Source organism: Neofelis nebulosa, chromosome 6 (assembly GCF_028018385.1).
Source record: "Neofelis nebulosa isolate mNeoNeb1 chromosome 6, mNeoNeb1.pri, whole genome shotgun sequence".
Lineage (NCBI taxonomy): Eukaryota > Metazoa > Chordata > Mammalia > Carnivora > Felidae > Neofelis > Neofelis nebulosa.
Window position 1 is genome coordinate 71,814,835 of NC_080787.1, and position 21,128 is coordinate 71,835,962.

The 21,128-nt window shown below is 33.8% G+C and overlaps 1 protein-coding gene across 7 annotated transcripts in view; it reads left to right on the plus strand.

The window, feature by feature from the left end:
* The window catches only part of SENP6 (SUMO specific peptidase 6), a 118,097-nt gene that overhangs the window by 80,101 nt on the left and 16,868 nt on the right, over nucleotides 1-21,128 (plus strand). For 6 of the 7 annotated variants that reach the window (XM_058734502.1, XM_058734508.1, XM_058734503.1 and 3 more), the window contains 7 exons: nucleotides 181-351; nucleotides 5,389-5,422; nucleotides 5,832-6,026; nucleotides 6,961-7,187; nucleotides 8,517-8,626; nucleotides 8,765-8,881; nucleotides 20,425-20,547. In XM_058734502.1, the coding sequence (XP_058590485.1) occupies nucleotides 181-351; nucleotides 5,389-5,422; nucleotides 5,832-6,026; nucleotides 6,961-7,187; nucleotides 8,517-8,626; nucleotides 8,765-8,881; nucleotides 20,425-20,547 (977 nt within the window). The remainder of the gene's footprint in view (nucleotides 1-180; nucleotides 352-5,388; nucleotides 5,423-5,831; nucleotides 6,027-6,960; nucleotides 7,188-8,516; nucleotides 8,627-8,764; nucleotides 8,882-20,424; nucleotides 20,548-21,128) is intronic. The other variant, XM_058734505.1, reaches the window with a different exon arrangement.

Here is a 21,128-nt window from a genome sequence, read left to right on the forward strand (position 1 = left end):
CAAAATAAGGATTTCTGTTATATGAAATCAATAAATATTTACATCCTCTGTTGAAGTAAAATTAGTCTTTAATATTTTGATAATTATGTTTTTTATGTTGGGTCTTCTTTGCATATGTCGGCTTAGTTTCAGCCTTGTTTTAGTTGCTTATAAAGTGAAAACATTTTTTTTCTTTTTCAGTTTGGTAATTCTATTGTCAACACACCTCTAAAACGTCGTAAAGTGACGTCTCAAGAAACTTTAGTTGATCCTGTATCTTTAAGCTGCCAAAGTTCCTTTGACAGTGTCATTTTAAACTGTCGAAGTATACGAGTAGGAACACTCTTCCGACTATTAATAGAACCTGTAATTGTAAGTACATTCTTAAGCTTTTTACTGTACCAGTTATAATTTTCAAAATTACATGGCTAAGGCTAATATATAATATTTTAAAACTTATACATTAAAATATTTAATAGAATATTAAAAATTATTTCAAGATTTCAAATTGCTTTAAGAGTATATAGGCAATTATAAATAGTTCCTTACAGTAAAAATCATTGGATAAAAAATTCTAATGTAATGTTCAAGGTAGTGACATATCCATCATAAGAAGATACTTACTCTCACTGAGTTAGAAAACTAATATGTTACCGTTTTATTCTCATGCCAGCTCAGTGCGTGAAAAGAGTATTTTAAAGAATGATAATGAGAGAAAGATGAATCCAAAAGCTTTGGGGTCTGTAGAAAAATGTCTTGCAACATTAAGACTCCTAGAAATAGATTATTGGAATACAGTCACCACACAAGAGGCGCTGTGCTTTTGGACTAGTTCAGTGTCCAGGAAGCCCAAAGGGCTTTCTGTAGTTCCTTTATCTTACTTGTCATCCATGTTATTCTGCTGACACCAATTTAATTCAAATGTTTATTTTGCATTTGAAATTTTAATATAATTTTAATATAACCAGCTTTCTTAGTCATCATTTTTCTTCTTCCTAATGTATTCTGTACATTATTGGTAAATTAATCTTCATTTAACACTACACTTAGTTTGTAAGCTTTTATTTTATGATTGCTTAACTTGGCGTCCCCAACTGTCTGTTTTCATCTATTGTTTGAAGCCTGGTCCCCTATTATTGTTCTTTAGACATAAAGTAGTGTCTTTAAGAAAACACATTATGCCACATAAGGAAAGTTGAAAGGTAGTTATACTGTTGCTATTTAAATTATGGTAAGTAATAGCTATTTTCTAGGATTCATAGTTTCAGGATACAATATGGCCAAATATGGCCAAAAAGAAAAAATATATATAGGTTAATATAGGAGAAAATGATATATGGACTTGATTTCTTATCAGAGCAAAACAGTATGTGAAACCTAAATTTTTTTTTTAATTTTTAATTTTTGTTTTTTTACTGGGGGGGTGCAAATGGGGGAGGGGCAAAGAGAGAGATTGGGATGAAGAGAATCACAAGCTGACTCTATGCTATTAGCATAGAGCCCAATGCAGGGTTGGAACTGTGAGGGCATGACCTGAGCCACAATCAAGAGTCAGACACTTAACTGACTGGGCTACCCAGACGTCCTGCGTTTTTTTGGTTGGTTGCTAGTTGGTTGGTTGGTTGGTTGGTTTTTTTTGTTTTGTTTTGTTTCGTATTTTTTAATCAAAAAACTCCAGCTTCTCACCATTTAAAAACTTAGAAGTAGGGGCACCTGGGTGGCGCAGTCGGTTAAACGTCCGACTTCAGCCAGGTCACGATCTTGCGGTCCGTGAGTTCGAGCCCCGCGTCAGGCTCTGGGCTGATGGCTCGGAGCCTGGAGCCTGTTTCCGATTCTGTGTTTCCCTCTCTCTCTGCCCCTCCCCCGTTCATGCTCTGTCTCTCTCTGTCCCAAAAATAAATAAAAAACGTTGAAAAAAAAATTTTTTTTAAATAAATAAATAAAAATAAAAACTTAGAAGTACTCCAGAGATTTAAAGCAAATTCTATATAAACTAGACAATCCATTATTACCCAATAACATTGTAACATATGTCAAGGTTGTCAAGGATTTATGAAATTTGTGTTTTGTTACAAGTCTTCATAGGACAGATTATCTTTCCTGGTTTCTGTCAGTTAACAAAAGTGTCATTCTAAGTCAAAATAGCTCAAAAATTCTCAGGGGCAGCCTATAGGTTTTCTGGCTTTTTCCCACATTGACACCGTTAATCAGAACTTTACACAATGATAATTAAGGCTTTGCTGGCATTTTAGATATTTAGTTGAAAGGTGCACATTAGGTCTCAAGGCTAGCTATCAAGAACTACATTCGGGGGCCTGGCTGACTCAGTCAGTAGAGCATGCAATTCTTGATCTTGAGGTTGTGAGTTTGAGCCCCACATTGAGCGTAGAGATTACTTTTAAAAAAACCTACATAACATTAAAATCAGAATGAAAATTTTTTTTATATGAAAATTATAGGTTAGTGTATATATGATTTAGTGAAGAAAACTAACTTTATGGATTTACTTTAAGAAGTAAAAGGCAGTATATGTAATATAGAATGTGTTCACACAGGTAATTTTTCTTTAAATGCTTAAGTGAAATATTTCAACCAAAAAGTTGTGCTTATAATGTGGAATTTTGCAACTGTGGTGTTAACTTTCATTGTACCATGGGATTCTTCCAAAGAACATTCTTTAATGAAGGATAATTAATCTGTAATTTCTTCAGATAATATATTAAAGATGATTTGACATTTTCTTCTTGAATATAACTGCCTTGTGTTTTATAGTGATTTATCTTCCATGTCATCATTAATCTCAGAAACAGATTTTAAATGTTTTATTGTTTTAAATATTTTATCAAATCTCATTTATTATTGGATAATTTAATTTCATTCAGTGTAAGAATTGATACTATCTAGAAGTTCCACTTTTAAATCTTTATATTATCTTATTTTTAAGTAATCTGTCTATGCCCATTGTGGGGTTTGAACTCAAAACGCTGAGATCAAGAGTCACATGCTCGGGGTGCCTGGGTGGCTCAGTTGGTTAAGCATCCAGCTTCATCTCAGGTCATGATCTCACTGTTTGTGGGTTCGAGCCCCATGTCGGGGCTGAGAGCCTGGATCCTGCTGAGAGCCTGGATCCTGCTTCGGATTCTGTCTCCCTCTCTCTCTGCCCCTCCCCTGCTTGCTCTCTCTCTGTCTCTCAAAAATAAATAAAAATATTTTTTTAATTAAAAAAAAAAAAGAGTCACATGCTCTACCAACTGAGACAGCCAGACACCCCTAGAAGTGCCAATTTTATTTAAAAGTAAATACTTTTAATTTACAGGAAAATGGCTTACATTATTAGGAATAGCATTTATACCCACATATAATACAATCCCTCTTTTTTCCAATGAGAAGATATAAAATTTAAGGTTTTCAGCTACCTTAAATTTAGAAACTCTTGGATATGATGGTGAAATAGCCCAATGTCTACTTGTAATTTAGTTACAAGTTTTTAAATGACAGATACTTAGATATGCTTCTTTCTGTTCTTATATCTCATACAGCAATTTTATTCAAATGCTTCCACATTAGTGTTTATGTCATCCTTATTGCCACTTTTTGAATCATCTAACATACTTTTTAAAGCATGTAACTTCAGCTTCTATGTATGTTGTAATGTTTCCCTAGCGACAAGTAAGCATTCTTGGTGTCCCCATTTATCATATTATCTATAGGCACAGTCTTTAGAAGGTATGTTTAGTAACATTCTAGACTTAGTAATTATTGTAATAATTACTGAATTTATTTTATATCTCTTTGCTTCCTTTTCTTCATTGTAAAAATTTTATTTACTTTTTAAAAATGTTTATTCTGAAAGAGAGAGGGAGAATGAGAGCAAGAATCCCAAGCAGGCCCCATGCCATCAGTGCAGAGCCCTATGTGGGGCTTGATCTCATTATCTGTGAGATCATGACCTGAGCCGTAATCAAAAGTAGAACAGTTAACCAACTGAGCCACTCAGGAACCCCTACATTGTGAAAATTTTTAAACAAAAGAGTTGAAATAATTTTACAGTGAATGTTCATAAAACTCCCAGCTAGATTCTGCCATGAGCATTTTATTAATAAACTTGCTTTTAATGTATCTGTTTGTTCTTTGGTATATCAATCCAACTTACTTATTTTTAAGTAGGCTCCACACCAAATGTGGGGCTTGAACTCATGACCCTGAGATCAAGAGTTGCATATTCTACCAACTGAGCCAGGTGTCCTCCAACTTATTTTTAAATGCATTTTGAAGTTCTTGTCTGCCTTTTGCATTCTCTTAATGGTAACACAGAAAATGAGTAGGATATATTGACTTAATATGTCTTCTCCATGTTAAAATTATTAGCAAATCGCCTTTTTATAAGTACCAATAATAACTGATTGAGGCAGAATTTTCAATGGAATGTAAAACCATTGGCGGAAAGGTTATTAGGGAACAAGATATTCACAAGCTTTCAAGTATCTCTCCACAGGTTACTATTTAATTACTGAGGGAAAAATATTATCTTTACAGTGGAAAAACCTGACACACCTTTGCTAAGTGATTAAGCTTGTTATTGGTACAGCCTGACATCCTGTGCCTTCCAGTGTGATGTCGTAGGAGGTATAAGACATTACCTGTGTGTGAAATTTGCTGGAAATGTGTGGCCTGAATTTTAAATTGAAGAAACACAAGTTCAAGATGTTGTACATTTTGTAGAACCTAGCCTTATTCTTCAAAGGTCATGTCATGAGGAACAGAGGGGGACATATTTCTGGTCTAGACCAAGGTAGACAAAAGAAACAAATGTAACCTTGACAGAATTATGGCTTGGGGAAGGTAAAACACAATAAAGGAAAATTTGGAACAGTTGGGGAAATTGGAGTAAGAAGAAGTACATGTTGGATGGAATTAATCGTGATTTTCTTAGGTGTAGTAATGCTGTTTTGGTTGTATAGGAGAATGTCCTTGTTCTTGGGAGATACATGCTGAACGACTTAGGGAATGTCATGATGTCCTCTGCTTGTTTTATGCTGGTTTAGCAAAAGGAAGTGTATATGCATAGAAAGAGTGATGGGGAGTAGTTGTGGCAAAATTTTAACAGTTGGTGAATCTAGGTAAAGGGTATTCAGGTGTTCATTGTAATGTTCTGTCAATATCTCTTTGAAGTTCTAAGAAATATAAACCAATATAAGAAATGTTCTAAGTATTTGAATAAAAAGGTGAAGCTTGCCTTTCTGAAGGAAAATTTGGAATGGGGGGATATCTCATATTTAAGTACATGGTAGATGGTTTTGTTTTTCTGCCTTCTATAGTCTAAGTCTCAAATAACAATACGACACTTAGGATATTTGTAGCAAAATCTTTGTAAGTTTATGATTGATACTAATTTATCTTACTTTTTAGTTTTGTTTAGATTTTATCAAGATACAGCTAGAAGGTAAGCTATTTTATGTCTTTTTAGTCACTATAGCTTTGTTTACAATAAAACACTTTACAAGAATAAAATATTAAATGATATTCATAGAATTCATGAAGATGAATTCATTTTTACATGTTTTCTTGACAAAGGGCATGTATCTTAATAGTGTAATTTAATTCTGTAACATTATAAAGCCCGTGTTTAATTTTGTAAGTATACTTCATTAGAATCCTCTTTTCATTTAAAAAAATATATATATAGAAGCTTCTTTAAGATAGTTATAAAGATTTTTCATTTCCCACTACAGTTACTGTTTATAGAGCGTAGCAAATATGTGGTTAACTTTAAACTTGTATTTCTTCACAGTTTCCTCCATTCTTGATTTTTAGAATTAATTCCTTTTCTATTTCCATTTATTTTCCTCCAGAACCAGAAAATGATCCTGTAGGGATTACTTTAAATACCTCTGATCTAACTAAATGTGAATGGTGTAATGTCCGAAAATTACCAGTTGTATTTCTTCAGACAATACCAGCAGTTTATGAAAAGCTGAGCATGCAACTGCAAATGAATATGGAAGATAAAGTTTGGAATGATTCTAAGGGAATAAATAAATTAACAAGTAAGTTTTGTGGAACACATTAAAATAATACAGTGTGAGTGCACTTGAATAGATGTCCTATCTACAGTCCTTACAGTGATCTCGAAATATCTATATAGTCTCCCATTTTATAAATGACGTAAAAAGCCCACAGAAAGTGGAAGTTCTAAAGATAATACCCAGGTTTACCCATTTAGAAGGTTTTCAAAACGAGTTAAAACTCAAAAGAGATCTGCATTCCTTATTTTAAAACTATAATCGGAGTAAAATGAAAAAGAAAATTAATGCGCTAGAAGGAGTGCTAAGTGTAAATCAACCATATAATTCTGGAATCTTTGAAACAGCCTGAGTAGGAAGTTTGTGGCTTCTTAGAATGAGTTTTCATCCTCTACAATAATAGATGTAGTTCTCCAGTTTGTATCCCTTCACCTCTGACGTTTATGACATAGGATGACTAATTGCAAGGTAAATACTTTTCAGCAATAATTGCTGCTTCAGCTTAATGATGAAAATTGATAGTTACTATTAAAGCTGTAAGAATTGGCATATTAGTGAATAGTAGTTTTTGCAATTAAATTCTCTAGAGCTACTAATAGTGCACCTGGCAATTTGTGTTTTACAAAAATGTTAATTAAAATATATTTAAAACTATAAATGTATTTGGATTCTATTAGATGAGGTAAATTAATACATCCATGAACAGGTTTGTTCTTAAGCTTCCTGCTAGGGTAATGTGTCCTAGTTCCTTTTTCTTAATAACTTTTAGGTGACATTGTTAGATGACACCGTTACTGGTCTTTATTTCAGTATTTATTATACACCCACTGTATACCAAACTATTTTAAACATATGTACCAGGATTTCTAGTGATATCCTTGGAAATAACTAGCTGTTACTCTTTCTTTAATATCTACCTATCTTTTTCTTTTAGACTTAAAGTTATTTTTTTTTTCAGATTTGGAAGAACAATACATAATTTTAATATTTCAAAATGGCCTTGATCCTCAGGCAAATATGGTATTTGAAAGTATCATTACCGACATTGGTATAAAGAATAATGTGTCCAATTTTTTTGCGAAAATTCCCTTTGAAGAAGCCAATAGCAGACTTGTTGCCTGTACAAGAACCTATGAAGAGAGCATCAAAGGAAGTTGTGGGCAAAAAGAAAACAAAATTAAAAATGTAATTATGTTTTTTAGTTTTTTAATGTAATTTTAAATAATGCCTAGCTTTAAAGGGAAATATTGGAGTTAGATCTTTTTAATTCCATTTCAGAATTATTTGCTTTTATATGTGATTCATAAACTATCTTGTGTCAGAAAATTAATGGTGGGTAGGTGACTTGGGACACAAATAGTACTTGGTACAGGTCTCAAAAGCATTTTTCTCGTTCTTTCCACATTGTATTATCTTTTCATCTTTTTCTCTTATCCTGTTTTCTTTTTACCCCAGTCTAAACATAAATGTTCATACTGCTACATTCAAATTAATCGTTACTCTTAAATTTGCTAGTGGTTCCTAGTGATGTATTGGATTCAGTACAAATAAAGGAATTTTGGTCCTTGATGTACATTTATATGTACCATGTGTACACATAGTTGAAAATTTGAGAACCTAAGAATACATATCATTTGATTGTGACTGTCAACATATATTTCCAATTCTAGAATAACTAATCATACAGTAGGTAACTCTAAAGCCACCTGAACCAAAGGCTGTGTACTATAACACATAGTATAATGTTACATAATAAAAATTTGTCTCCTTATCATGCAACTGAATTTTGCCGACTTAATTTATTAGAAATACTTAAAATCTTCCAACCTGCCTACAGATTGGAAATAGGGCTATCCAAGGCACAATCTTGGTGAAGCTGAGTAAGGTCTCACCAGAGATGAGCTATTCACACAGTAAGTGGGTTGAGGAAAAGAACAGAAGGGAGAGGAACCATTCCCCTTCTTTTGTAAAACTTGCTTGCTATAAGAGATTGTTAATGAGGAAGAAAAAAGCAACTGGAGCTGTAAGGCAGCTGCAATAGAATAAAATTTCAACTCAGGGTCTTTCTTTGTTTCTTTGTTTCTTTGTTTCTTTCTTTGTTATTCTGGAGAACTAAAGCTCATTGGACTGCGTTCCCTGAGCCTCTCCTCCCATATCCCATGGATTGCCTAGCCATTGAACTTAGGTAGACCTCCACTCTCAGAAGAAAAAACCACTATATTTGTTCTTTCGATTTACAAACATAATCTAAATAAGGATGATAGAGATCTTAGATAAGATACCATAAAACCATTGTTACAAAAATTGGAAGCATATCACTGTTCTTGAAACTACACATACAAAGAATGTGGACCATAGTTTTGCCTGTTTCTTTTTAAAGTCATGTATACTTTTTAAATTCATATTTGTAATTTTCTTTAATTGAAAAGTATTCTTGTCTTGTGTTTGCTGTTTTTTTTAGTGAAAAATTTCTCAGTTGACTTTGTAAACTGGTAATTTAATTTCCTTTACTAGGTGTCCCTTGAATCTAAAATACAACTTAAAAACAAACAAGAATTCCAGTTCTTTGATGATGAGGAAGAAACTGGAGAGAATCATACCATCTTCATGGGCCCCGTAGAAAAGTGAGAGTATTCATTTATGTTTGCAGTGCCTTTAAATTTCTTTTCCGTTTTATTAAATTTCAATTCTGTACACACACACACACACACACACACACACTTGTGGTTTTTGCTTGTGTTTTTTTGTTTATTTTGTTACAGATTGATAGTATATCCACCACCTCCAGCTAAGGGAGGCATCTCCGTTACTAATGAGGACCTACACTGTCTAAGTGAAGGAGAATTTTTAAATGATGTTATTATAGACTTTTATTTGAAGTAAGTTAATTTTCTTTCTTTTAGCACATTTTTAACATTCTATAATGTATATCTTTGTTTTCTAGAGTCAAAACTTTTTAATTTTTTTATTCTATCACTACCACTTATGTGACATTTGGGAAATTATTTAATGTCCCTACGTGTGTGTTTTCTCATTTAAAAAATGAAAATAATATCTAAAAGGGTATGAGAATTAAATAATACATGTCAAGCACTAGGAAAATACTTGGCAAATACAACATGTTCATAAATGCTAGATTATTATGTTGTTGTTGTTATACTGCCTCAAGCCTTTTAAAAAATGGTTACTACCCTAGGTTAGGTAATAAATTACTGTGTAAGCACAAAAGTATGATTTTTTACTTGGTATTTCATCAAGTGCCAGCTATGAACCACGTACTGTGTTAGAAGTTTATGGTTTTGTAGGGAGCAGAAAAAGGGATTAAAGCTTTGACAGAAGCATTAACATGGTATAGATATAGCAGCAAAAGAATGTTTCATTCTCTTCATGGGTACAGAAATAGGAGGGACCAAGAAGCTTTCCTGGAAGAGCTTACATCATGACCCAGTATACACATGCTTAATACATGTATGTTTAAGTTTATATGTGTTCAGTGGTTTGTGATATAAAATGAGTGTATATATGAAACAAAACAGAACTTACCTATCAGTATGTCTAGCACTTGCCAATATTTTCTAGTTTATTCAGGGCACCTGGGTGGCTCAGTCAGTTAAGCATCAGACTCTTGATTTTGGCTTAGGTAGTGATCTCACGGTTCTTGAGTTCGAGTCCCCAAGTCAGGCTCTCAAAATAAATAAATAAACTTAAAAATATTTTTTTTTTCTGGTTCATTCAAATGTATTTCATAAAACAATATTTTTTTAAAGAACTGGTTGTTGAAAGCTGCTGAATTGATATTATAGCTTACTAATGGTTGCACTCAACAGTTTGGGAAAAGAAAACATTGTTATAAAGAGTGAAAGGTTTGATCAGAGAAATGTTTGATATTATAATTGAGCTTCCTTAAGATCATTTTGACAAGAATGTTCATTGTGGGTGTGTAGTTGAGAGATGACTTAAGGAAATTAATTAAGGTGATATAAGAAGCCTGATTAAGTCATTTTATTTGGAGTGAAGAGGAAATAAATGTTTTTTAGGAGGTAGAGTTGTTTAGCAACTGATTGAATGGATATTAAGAAAGAGAGGAATGGATGGCAGATAACTCCTCGCTTTCCAACTACTGAGACCTGCTAAATGATTTTGTCACTACCTGTGAGGCAGTGAATGCAAAAACAGAACAGGTTTGGATGGAGGACAGGATGAGTTCCTTTTAGATGTCTTTAATAACAACAGAAGGGACAGTGCCAATAAGCAGTTGAACATATGGTTCTGGAAGTCATTTGAGTTCTTGCTTGGAGGCATAGAGAGTTAGGAGGTTTTATTTTGCAAGTGGTAATTTAATTATGAGAATGGGTGAAATTGCTTAGGAAGAAATACAGAATGAGGAAAAGAGCTACAAGAACAGAATCTGGAAAGTTAAAGAGAGACAGGGAAGAAAGAGATTCTCTTGACTAAATTTTGAAGGATCTGATAGGTAAGAAGAAAAGTCTGGAGAGGGTTATGTCATGAAGTTGAAAGGAAGTGAAAGCTTTAAATAAAGAGGATACATTTAATGTCAGTATGGCAGAGGTCAAGGTAGATAAGGGCTAAAAGTAACTTTAAGGTTATAGTGACCCTGAGCTAGATCGGGGTCAGATGTAGAGCTGGACTTGTACCTGGTCCCTGGGGAATAATGAGATACTCTATTCTCTCCCTCTCTAGCAGAGGTGGTATCAATGGAGTCCTAGTGGGGAGCCTTCCACCCCTACTTACTATTAACATTGAGCCCCTCCACCTCTCATAACAATGGTGGCCTAGTAGAGAACCTGAATTTCACCTCCACCTAGTGGTAATGAGATAGCACCCACCGCATCCACTGGAAGGCGGTGCCAGGGGAGGCCTGCTAAAGCACAAGAACTAAATCAGATCTAGAGTCCTATAATATAGTATTCAAACTGTCCATATTTCACTTGAAAATTACTTATCAAGAAACAGAGTTCAAACAGAAAAATAGAGAGTAAACACCAAGGTGGCACAGATATTAGAATTATGACATGGGCACCTGGGTGGCTCAATTGGTTAAGCATCTGACTCTTGGTTTCGGCTCAGATCATGACCTCCAGTTTGTGGGTTTGAGCCCCATGTCGGGCTCTGCACTGACAGTGAAGAGCCTACTTGGGATTCTCTGCCCCTCCCCTGTTCTCTTTCTCCCTCTCAAAAATAAATAAACTTAAAAATTATGACAGATTTTAAAGCATCCATTATAAAAATTCTTTAATGAACAATTGTGAACATACGTGAAACTTAGAAAAACATAGATGTAAATGAGGAAGAAATGGAAATTTTAAAACTAAAACTGTAGTAACAAATGAAAACTTTGATAGGCTCAACAGCAAAATAAAGAAGAGAGAGGAAAGAATCAGTGATCTAGAAGATAGAGCATATTACTAACTACATTCAATTTAAATGCACTATTTATTTCAGTTAAAAGACCAAGATCAACAGAGAGTGGCTTAAGCACCATAGCCCAACTATGTCCTGTTTACAAAAAAGTGACTTCAAAGATAATAATATATGTAAGTCGAAAGTAAAAGGATGGAAAAAGATATGCCATGCAAATATTAAAGCAGGAGTGAATTATGATATCATTAGAAAAATAAACTTAAGAGGCGCCTGTGTGGCTCAGTCGATTGAGTGTCTGACTCCTGATTTCGGCTTGGGTCATAATCTCATGGTTCTTGGGTTCAAGCCCCGCATCATGCTCTGCATTGACAGTGTGGAGCCTGCTTGGGATTTTGTCTCTCTCTCCTCCGCTCTACGCCTCCCCAGCTTATGCGCTTTCTCTCTAAATAAATAAATACATAAATAAACCTTAAAGAAAGAAAGAAAAATAAACTTAAGAACAAAGACAACTACCAGGGCTAGAGAGAGACACTATACAATGATAGGTGAATCTACTAAGAAGACTTAGCAATCCTTGGGGCGCCTGGGTGGCTCAGTTGGTTAAGCGTCTGACTTCAGCTCAGGTCACGATCTCACGGTCCGTGAGTTTGAGCCCCGCGTCGGGCTCTGGGCTGATGGCTCAGAGCCTGGAGCCTGCTTCCGATTCTGTGTCTCCCTCTCTCTCTGCCCCTCCCCCATTCATGCTCTCTCTCTGTCTCAAAAATAAATAAACATTAAAAAAAAAATTTTTTTTTAAATAAAAAAAAAAAAAAAGAAGACTTAGCAATCCTAAATGGGTGTGTACCATACAACAGAGCTATAAAATATGTGAAATAAAAACAAACTGATCTAAAAAGACAGACAAATCCACAAATAGAGCTGGAGACCTTAATTCCCCTCTATCTACAATTGATAGAACAGCTACACAAAACTGACAGTAACGACATTGTCAACCATCAGGATATACTTAACATCAGAGGATAATATCATATTCCTATTATGTTAACTATATACCATTTCCAAAAGTACTGTTTTTCCTTTTGAAGATTTAATGGTAATGGAGTATGTTTCGGTAAGTTATAAAATGTATCAGATTTGCTAGCAAGAGAAACTGCCCTAGATTTTAAATGCTTGACTTTGCAGATTAACGTTAGACTCCTGTGACCTCTAGCAAATTCATTCGAGTTCAAAGTTCTTCGTAGCTAAGTCAAAAGATGTTATCTCCTACAAATGGCCAACAATGAAAAAATTCTCGATATTATTCATCAGAGAAATACAAGTCACACCCACAATGAGTTACTATCTCATACCCATTTGGATGACTCCTATCAAAGAAAGAAAGAAAATAACAAGTGTTGCCAAGTATATGGGCAAATTGGAATCCTTGTGCACTGCTGGTGGGAATGTAAATGGTACAACCACTGAGGAAAACAGTAGGGTGGCTCCTCAGAAATTAAACATAGAACTACCCTATGATTCATCAATCCCACTTCTGAGTATATATCCAAAAGAATTGAAAGAATTTGCACACCCATATTCATAGTAGCCAAGAGGGGGAAGCAACTCATATGTCCATTATTGGATGAGTGGATAAACAAAATGTGGTATATAGATACAGTGGAATATTATTCAATTCTTAAAAGGAAGGAAATCTGTCATATGCTGTAACATGGATGAATCTGGAAGACATTATGCAAAGTGAAATAAGCCAGTCACAAAAACAAGTATTATATGATTCCATTGTATTAGGTGTCTGAAACAGTCAGATTTATACAAAAAGAATATAAATGGTAGTTTTCAGAAGATGAGGGGTAGGGAGGGGAAAGGAATTGTTTAGTGAGTATAGAATTTCTGTTTTGCAAGATAAAGTTCTGGAGATCTGTTTCACAACCATGTAAATCTACTTAACACTGTTGAACTGTACACTTAAAAAATTGTTAAGATTGGGGGGGCACCTGGCTCAGCTGATGGAGCATATAACTCTTGATCTTGGGGTTGTAAGTTTGAGTCTCATCTTTAAAAAATTGTTAAGATTGTAAATTTGATGTTATGCATTTGTTATTATAATTTTTAAAAACAGATGTCCTCTCTTAATTCTAATGTATACTAACTTAAGAAACCAAGCCAGAAGTCCTTAAGTCAGTGTGTAGAACAGTACCACTGTTGTTGGATGAAGTGTTGTTCTATGAGTGTCAATTAGGTCAAGCTGTTTGATAGTGCTGTTTGGGTCATCTTTGTCCTTACTGATCATCTGCCCACTTCTTCTATCAATTATTCAGAAGGTTGTGGGCCTCCAAGTATAATAATGGATTTGTCTATTTTTCCTTATGATTTGATTCATGTGTGGCATTTAAGGAACAAGACAAACTGAAAAAAAGAACCCAACCCCGACTTTTAAATACAGGGAACAAACTGGTGGTTGCCAGAGGAGAGGTGGGGGGAGAGGGGGGTGAAATAGATAATAGAGATTAAGAGTACACTTACTTGATGAACACTAGTGTATAGAATTGTTGAACTATTATGTTGTACACCTATTCATTTTTGCCTTATGTATTTTGAATATTTGTTGTTAGGTGCATACACATTTATGGGGGGTTTTTTGGAGAATCAACCCTTTGTCCCTCTATATCCTTAATCATCTCCCTGTGCTTAAGCCGTCTTTGTTCAAAATGAATGTAGTTACTCCAGCTTTGTCTTGGTTTTTGTGTACATGGTATATATTTCTTTATCACTTTACTTTTAACATCTATTTATTTTTAAAATAGCTTTTGCTTTTGAAAGCATATAAAGTTGAATGTCTGTGTTTTGTTTACATTTAGTTTATTATATTTCATACATCTATCTTTTTACATTGTGGTAGAGATTTTATAGTATGTGTGTATACTCTTAAATTTTTTACATTTTAGGGGGCCCCTTGACATTTTACATTAGTACTTTAAAACTATATTAAATGTGTATTATCTAAAGGTTCTGCCTTTTCTGATCCAAATCTGCATTCCAAATGGAAATGAAAACCTAACGAAATCCATGGTTTTTAGAAAAATCTGTTGTATTTCTCTCATGACATGTTTGGAAGTGAATTAAAAAGAAACTTTTATCTTAAATTTCACTATATTAAAATAAGTAATTCAGCTGTTACCAGAGCTGTTCATTCTTTTCCATTTCTAACTCTGCAAGTAGGAAACGAGCTTTTTTCACAGTGCTTTTCTTAATAGACAGTATTGTATTAATTTCAGGTGTACAATATAATGGCTCAGCAGTTCTATACATTACTCAGTGCTCATCAAGATAAGTGCACTCTTAATCTCTATTATCTATTTCATCTATCTCCCCACCCACCTCTCCTGTGGCAACCACCAGTTTGTCCTCTGTATTTAAAAGTGTAGGGGTGGGTTGTCTATTATTTTCAGTTTGTCTTGTTTCTTAAATGCCATGCATGAGTGAAATCATATGGTATTTGTCTTTCTCTGACTTCTTTTACTTAGCATATACCCTTTACATCCATCCATGTTGTTGTATATGGCAAGATCTCATTCTTTTTTGATGGCTCAGTAATAATCCATTGTGTATGTGTGTATGCCACATTTTAATCCATTCATCTGTGGATGACCAGTTGGGTTGTTTCCATGTCTTGGCTATTGTTAAGTAACACTGTGATAAACATAGAGGTACATATGTATTTTCAAATTGGTGATTTCATTTTCTTTGGATAAATACCCAGTAGTGTAATTACTGGGATCATATAGTAATTCTATTTTTAGTTTTTGAGGCACCTCCTACTGTTTTCCACAGTGGCTGCACCAATTTGCATTCCCACCAGTGGTGCATGAGGGTCCCTTTTTTTCCACATTTTCACCAATACTTAATCATTTCTTTTGTTTCTTTCTTTCTTTTTTTTTTTTTTTTTAAATCATCCTGATGGGCATAAGGTGATAACTCATTGTGGTTTTCAGTTGCATTTCCCTGATAATTGATGATGTTGAGCATCTTTTCACGTGTCTGTTGGCTATCTGTATGTCTTTGGGGAAAATGTCTATTCATGTCTTCTGCCCATTTTAATTGGATTGTTGTTGTTTTCCATGTTGAGTTGTAGAAGTTCTTTATATATTTTGAATATTAACCCTTTATTGAATATATCATTTGCAGATATCTTCTCCCATGTAGTAGGTTGCTTTTTTATTTTGTTGATGGTTTCCTTCACTTTGTGAAAGCTTTTTTTTTATTTTTTTAATTTTTATTTTTTTTTTTTTAGCTTTTTTTTTTTTAATTTTGGTTTAGTCCCAATAGTTTAATTTTGCTTTTGTTTTCCTTGTCTGAGGAATCCTATCTAGAAAAGCATTTCTGTGACGATGTCAAAGAAATTACTGCCTATGTTTTCTTCTAGGATTTTTACAGTTTTCAGATCTCACATTTAGGTCTTTAATCCATTTTGAGTTTATTTTTGTGTATGGTATAAAAAAGTGGTCCAGTTTTAATCTTTTGCATGTAGCCATCCAGTTTTCCTGACACCATTTGTTAAAGAGACTGTCTTTTCCCTGTTGTGTATTCATGCTTTCTTTATTTTAGATTAATTGACCATGTAAATGTGGGTTTATTTCTGGGCTCTGTATTCTATTCCATTGATCTCTGTGTTTATTTTTGTGCCAGTGCCATATTGTTTTGATTACTACTACTTTGTAGTAATTCTTTAAATCAGGGATTGTTATACCCCTAGCTTTGTTCTTCTTTTTCGAGGTTGTTTTAGCTATTCTGGGTCTTTTCTGGTCCCATACAAATTTTAGTATTACTTGTTCTACTTCTGTAAAAAAAAAAAAATTGGTATTTTGATAGGGCTTATATTAAATCTTTAGATTGGTTTGGGTAGAATGGACATTTTAACAGTATTGATTCTCCAAATCCATGAGCATGTAATCATCTTCAGTTTATTTCATCAGTGTTTTATAGTTCTCAGAGTATGGGTCTTCCACTTCTTTGGTTACGTATATTCCTAGGTACTTTATTAATTTCTCTTTCTGCTACTTTATTATTAGTGCATAGAAATGCAACGGATTTCTGTAGATTAAATTTGTGTCCTGTGACTTTACTGAATTCATCGATCAGTTCTCGTAGTTTCTTGGTGGAGTCTTTAAGGTTTTCTATATATAGTATTATGTCATTTGCAAAAAGTAAAAGTTTTATTTCTTCCTTAACAATGTGGATGCCTTTTATTTCTTTTTCTTGTCTGATTACTGTGGGTAGGACTTCCAGTACCATATTAAATAAAAGTTTTGAGATTGGACAGTCATCTTGTTCCTAATTGTATGCGAAAAGCTCTGTTTCTCACTATTGAATATGATGTTAACTGTGGGTTTTTCATATATGACTTTTTGTAATGTTGACATATGTTCCCTCTAAACTTTGTTGAGAGTTTTCATTATGAATGCATATTGTACTTTATGAGATGCTTTTTGCTGAATCTATTGAAATGATCATCTGGTTTTTACCCTTTCCCTTATTAATATGATGTATCATGTTGGTTGATTATGAATATTGAACCACCCTTGCATCCCAGGAATTAATCCCACTTGATAATGGTGAATAATGAATTTTTTAAATGTATAATTGGATTTGGTTTGCTAATATTTTGTTGAGGGCTTGTGCATCTATGTTCATCAGAGATACTGGTCAGTAGTTCTCTTTTTTGGTAGTGTTTTTAACTGGTTTTGGTATCAGGGTAATGCTGGCCTCGTAGAGTGAATTTGGAAGCTTTCCTTCCACATCTACTTTTTGGAATAGTTTGAGTAGAATAGGTATTAATTTTTCTTTAAAGTTTTGGAAAAATTCAGTCCATCCAGTCCTAGACTTCTGTTTGTTGGGATATTTTTGATTACTGACTCAATGTCATTGCTAATAATCTGTCCTAATTTTTTGTTTCTGCTTCAGTTTTAGAAGGTTATATATTTCTAGGAATTTATCCATTTCTTCTAAGTTGTCAAATTTGTTGGCATACATTTTTTCATAATATTCTCTCATCCTTTGTATTTCTGTGGTGGTTGTTACTTCTCCTCCATTTTGATTTTATTTATTTGAGTCTTCTTTTTTTCTTGATGAGTCTGGCTAAAGGATTATCAATTTTGTTTATCTTTTCAGAGAATCAGCTCCTAGTTTCATTGACCTGTTTTTTGTTGTTGTTGTTGGTTTTTTGTTTTTTTTTGGGGGGGGGGGTCCCTACTTCATTTATGTTTGCTTTAGTCTTTATGATATCCTTCCTTCGATTTGTTTTCAGTTTTGTTTCTTCTTTTTCTAGCTCCTTGAAGTGTGAGGTTAGGTAACTTATTTGAGATTTTTTCTTGCTTCTTAAGTAGGCCCGTATTGCTATAATTATCCCTCTTAGAACAACTTTTTTTGCTTCCCAAAGATTTGTTTGTTTGTTTGTTTGTTTGTTCATTTTTGGAGGGAGAGTGCATGAGTGGGGGAGGGAGTGGGGGGGTAGAGAATCTTAATCAGGCCCCATGCACAACATGGAGCCTGACGTAGGGCTCAATCCCACAACCCTGGGATAATGACCTGAGCAGAAATCAAGAGTCAGATGCTCAACTGGCTGAGCCACCCAGGAGCCCCTGGACTGTTGTGTTTTCATTTTTATTTGTCTCTGTGTAGTTTGATTTCCCCTTTGATATCTAGGTGACCCATTCATTGTTATTTAGCCTCCATTTATTTGTGACAAACTTAAACTTTGCCAGTATTAAAAGAAATAGTATGGTATTGCATCTAGACAGTGTTAATGAAATGTGGAAAAGAAAATAATTATTTTAGTAAAAACTACCTTCAAAGTCACACAGAGTTGCAGATTAACCTTAAAGTCATCTTCTAATTTAGTGACACAATTTAAAAAGTTATAAAATGATTGTTAGATTGTTCATTTTATGAAGTAAGCAAGCAAACAGCTTTACTATATTTGATATTTAAGTGATTTATGCAGTAAAAGAAAAAAATGCACCCAAATCGAAGAAATTCCTACTACTTGGTTGTAATAAACTTGGATTTTCCCTTTTATTCTAAAATAAGAGACATGGGGCACCTGGCTGGCTCAATCTGTAGCACATGCAACTCTCGATCATATATAGTCAAAGAAATACTTATGGATATATATATCAGATCATAAAGACAAAACTAGGTACTTTTAATTAAAAAGCATAGATTTATTTACATATGAAGTAGAGCATCAGTTTTCTTAAATCACTTATATCTTTCCTTTTTGAAGTTGAATTATGTGTTTATTTTAATTTTACAAAATAGTCATGTAGTTTGGGGAAGTAAAAGCTGCCTGGTTCATCCATTGTGGTGTAGGTCCTACATTCAGATCTAGTTCAGGACATGTTCTGTTTTGAGTATGTAATTGTAGAATTCAGCAGTTGATATAAATTATGCCATGAGGTAATTTATTGTCTTAAAATATCTTTTGTGGGCACACACTGAGTTGCCCTAAAGCAAGAAATCTATAAGTTCTATCCTGTTCATCAGAAGTTGAGCTTTAAAAAAAAGTTCAAATATTATGATAAAAGTGACCAGTCTCAAAGATATGTCCTGTGGGATATTTGCTGTTTCTGTGTAAGATTTTATAAGGCTTTCAGATGCTTTTCATATTAATAAAATGAATATGGTCATAAGCCTGAATTTGCGTAGCTTCTCTGAGGGAGCTTGGAGCATTATCAGTTAATCATAATTTCCTTTTATAATATTAAGGATCACCACTGTTTGTTTTGATATAGACCCATAGAAAAAACAACCAAGCAAGTAAAAATTAGAACCCATGTAAGATCACTTTTAAAAAAGTCATTATTGGGGCGCCTGGGTGGCGCAGTCGGTTAAGCGTCCGACTTCAGCCAGGTCACGATCTCGCGGTCCGTGAGTTCGAGCCCCGCGTCAGGCTCTGGGCTGATGGCTCGGAGCCTGGAGCCTGTTTCCGATTCTGTGTCTCCCTCTCTCTCTGCCCCTCCCCTGTTCATGCTCTGTCTCTCTGTGTCCCAAAAATAAAATAAAAAACGTTGAAAAAAAAAAAAACTTCTTAAAAAAGTCATTATTACAATTTCACTTTCATACAGCTTCTAATTTTCTGTCTTTATAAAAAATAGTCTGTGGTTTGGTCTTCATGTTTTATTGACTGAGGTATTTAAAACAGAATAAACAGTTCATAAAAATAACAGCTTTATTGAGAAAAAATGCACATACCATTATAATACTCACTTAAAATATATATTCAAGGGTGCTTGGCTGACTAAATTGGAAGAGTGTGTGACTCTTGATCTTGGGGTTGTGAGTTTGAACTCCATGTTGGGTGTAGAGATTACTAAAACAATTTAAAAAATATTTAAAATATATATTCAGTGGTTTAATATATTCAGACAGTTGTACAGCCATCATAATCAATATTAGAACATTTTCATCCCTCAAATGAACCCCAGTACCCATTAGCATTGAGTCTTCATTTCTCTCCAACCCTACCCCCAACAATAGGCAACCACCAATCTCCTCCTCTGAAAATTTCATATACATGTAATCATGCAATATGTGGTCCTTTGAGACTAGTGTGTTCACTCAGCGTATTGTTTTCAAGGCTATTCTGTGTTACAGCATGTATCAATACTTCATTTCTTTTTATTACTAAATATTCCGTTGTGTAGATATATCACATTTTATTTTTCTCTTCTTTGGTTGATGAGCATTTTTGTCATTTCCACTTTTTGACTATCATAAATATTTCTATGGACGTTCATGAATGTGCCCTTGTTTTAAAAATCAGATCTTGCAAATCATAGTTCTATTCTCAAATATCACTTTCATTCCTTGAAAATAATCTATTAATCATTGTCTAGAATATGATGTAAACTTGGCTAATAAATTCTTTCAGTTTTAAGAAATAGAGACAGTGGTGGCTAAATAGATGCTTGATCACTGTTTGTTTCTGATATAAAGTAAACTGTTAAATTCATTATATTTGTTTCTTGTTTTAATAAAATAGGTATTTGGTGCTTGAAAAACTGAAGAAAGAAGAAGCTGACCGAATTCATATATTCAGTTCTTTTTTCTATAAACGCCTTAATCAGAGAGAAAGAAGAAATCTACATGAAACAACTAATCTGTCGTAAGTCAAAATCTGAAAATATTTAATAGATCTGTAGTAAGTCTCTCAAGTTTAATTTAATTAAAAAAGTACTTAATTTATACTGTGGCAATATCTTTTAATTCTGTTGTCAATTCATAGTCCTCTAAAGCCTCAAGAATACCTGGAATTCAATAAAGATTATTGGTCCAATATCTAAATCAGTATTTCCCAAATATGCTTGATAGTTTAAAAAAAAAATTACTTGGATACTTATTAAATACAGATGGCTTTGCTTTACCCTAGATGTTCCATTCATAATATTTAAGAGAGCAACCTGTGAATCTGTACTTTTTTTTTTTAGAAGAATTTTTTTTTTTTTAATGTTTATTTATTTTGAGAGAGAGCAAAAGAAGGAGAGAAAGAATCTCAAGCGCTAAGAGCACGGAGCCCAACATGGGGCCAAATCTCATTAACAGTGAGATCATGACCAGAGCCCAAATTAAGAGTCAGGCACTCAACCGACTAAGCCACCCAGGCACCCCAAATCTGTACTTTTAATAAGTTATTTGGATAATTGTGCTCAGACAAGTTAAGGAAATACTGTTCTATATATTAAGCTC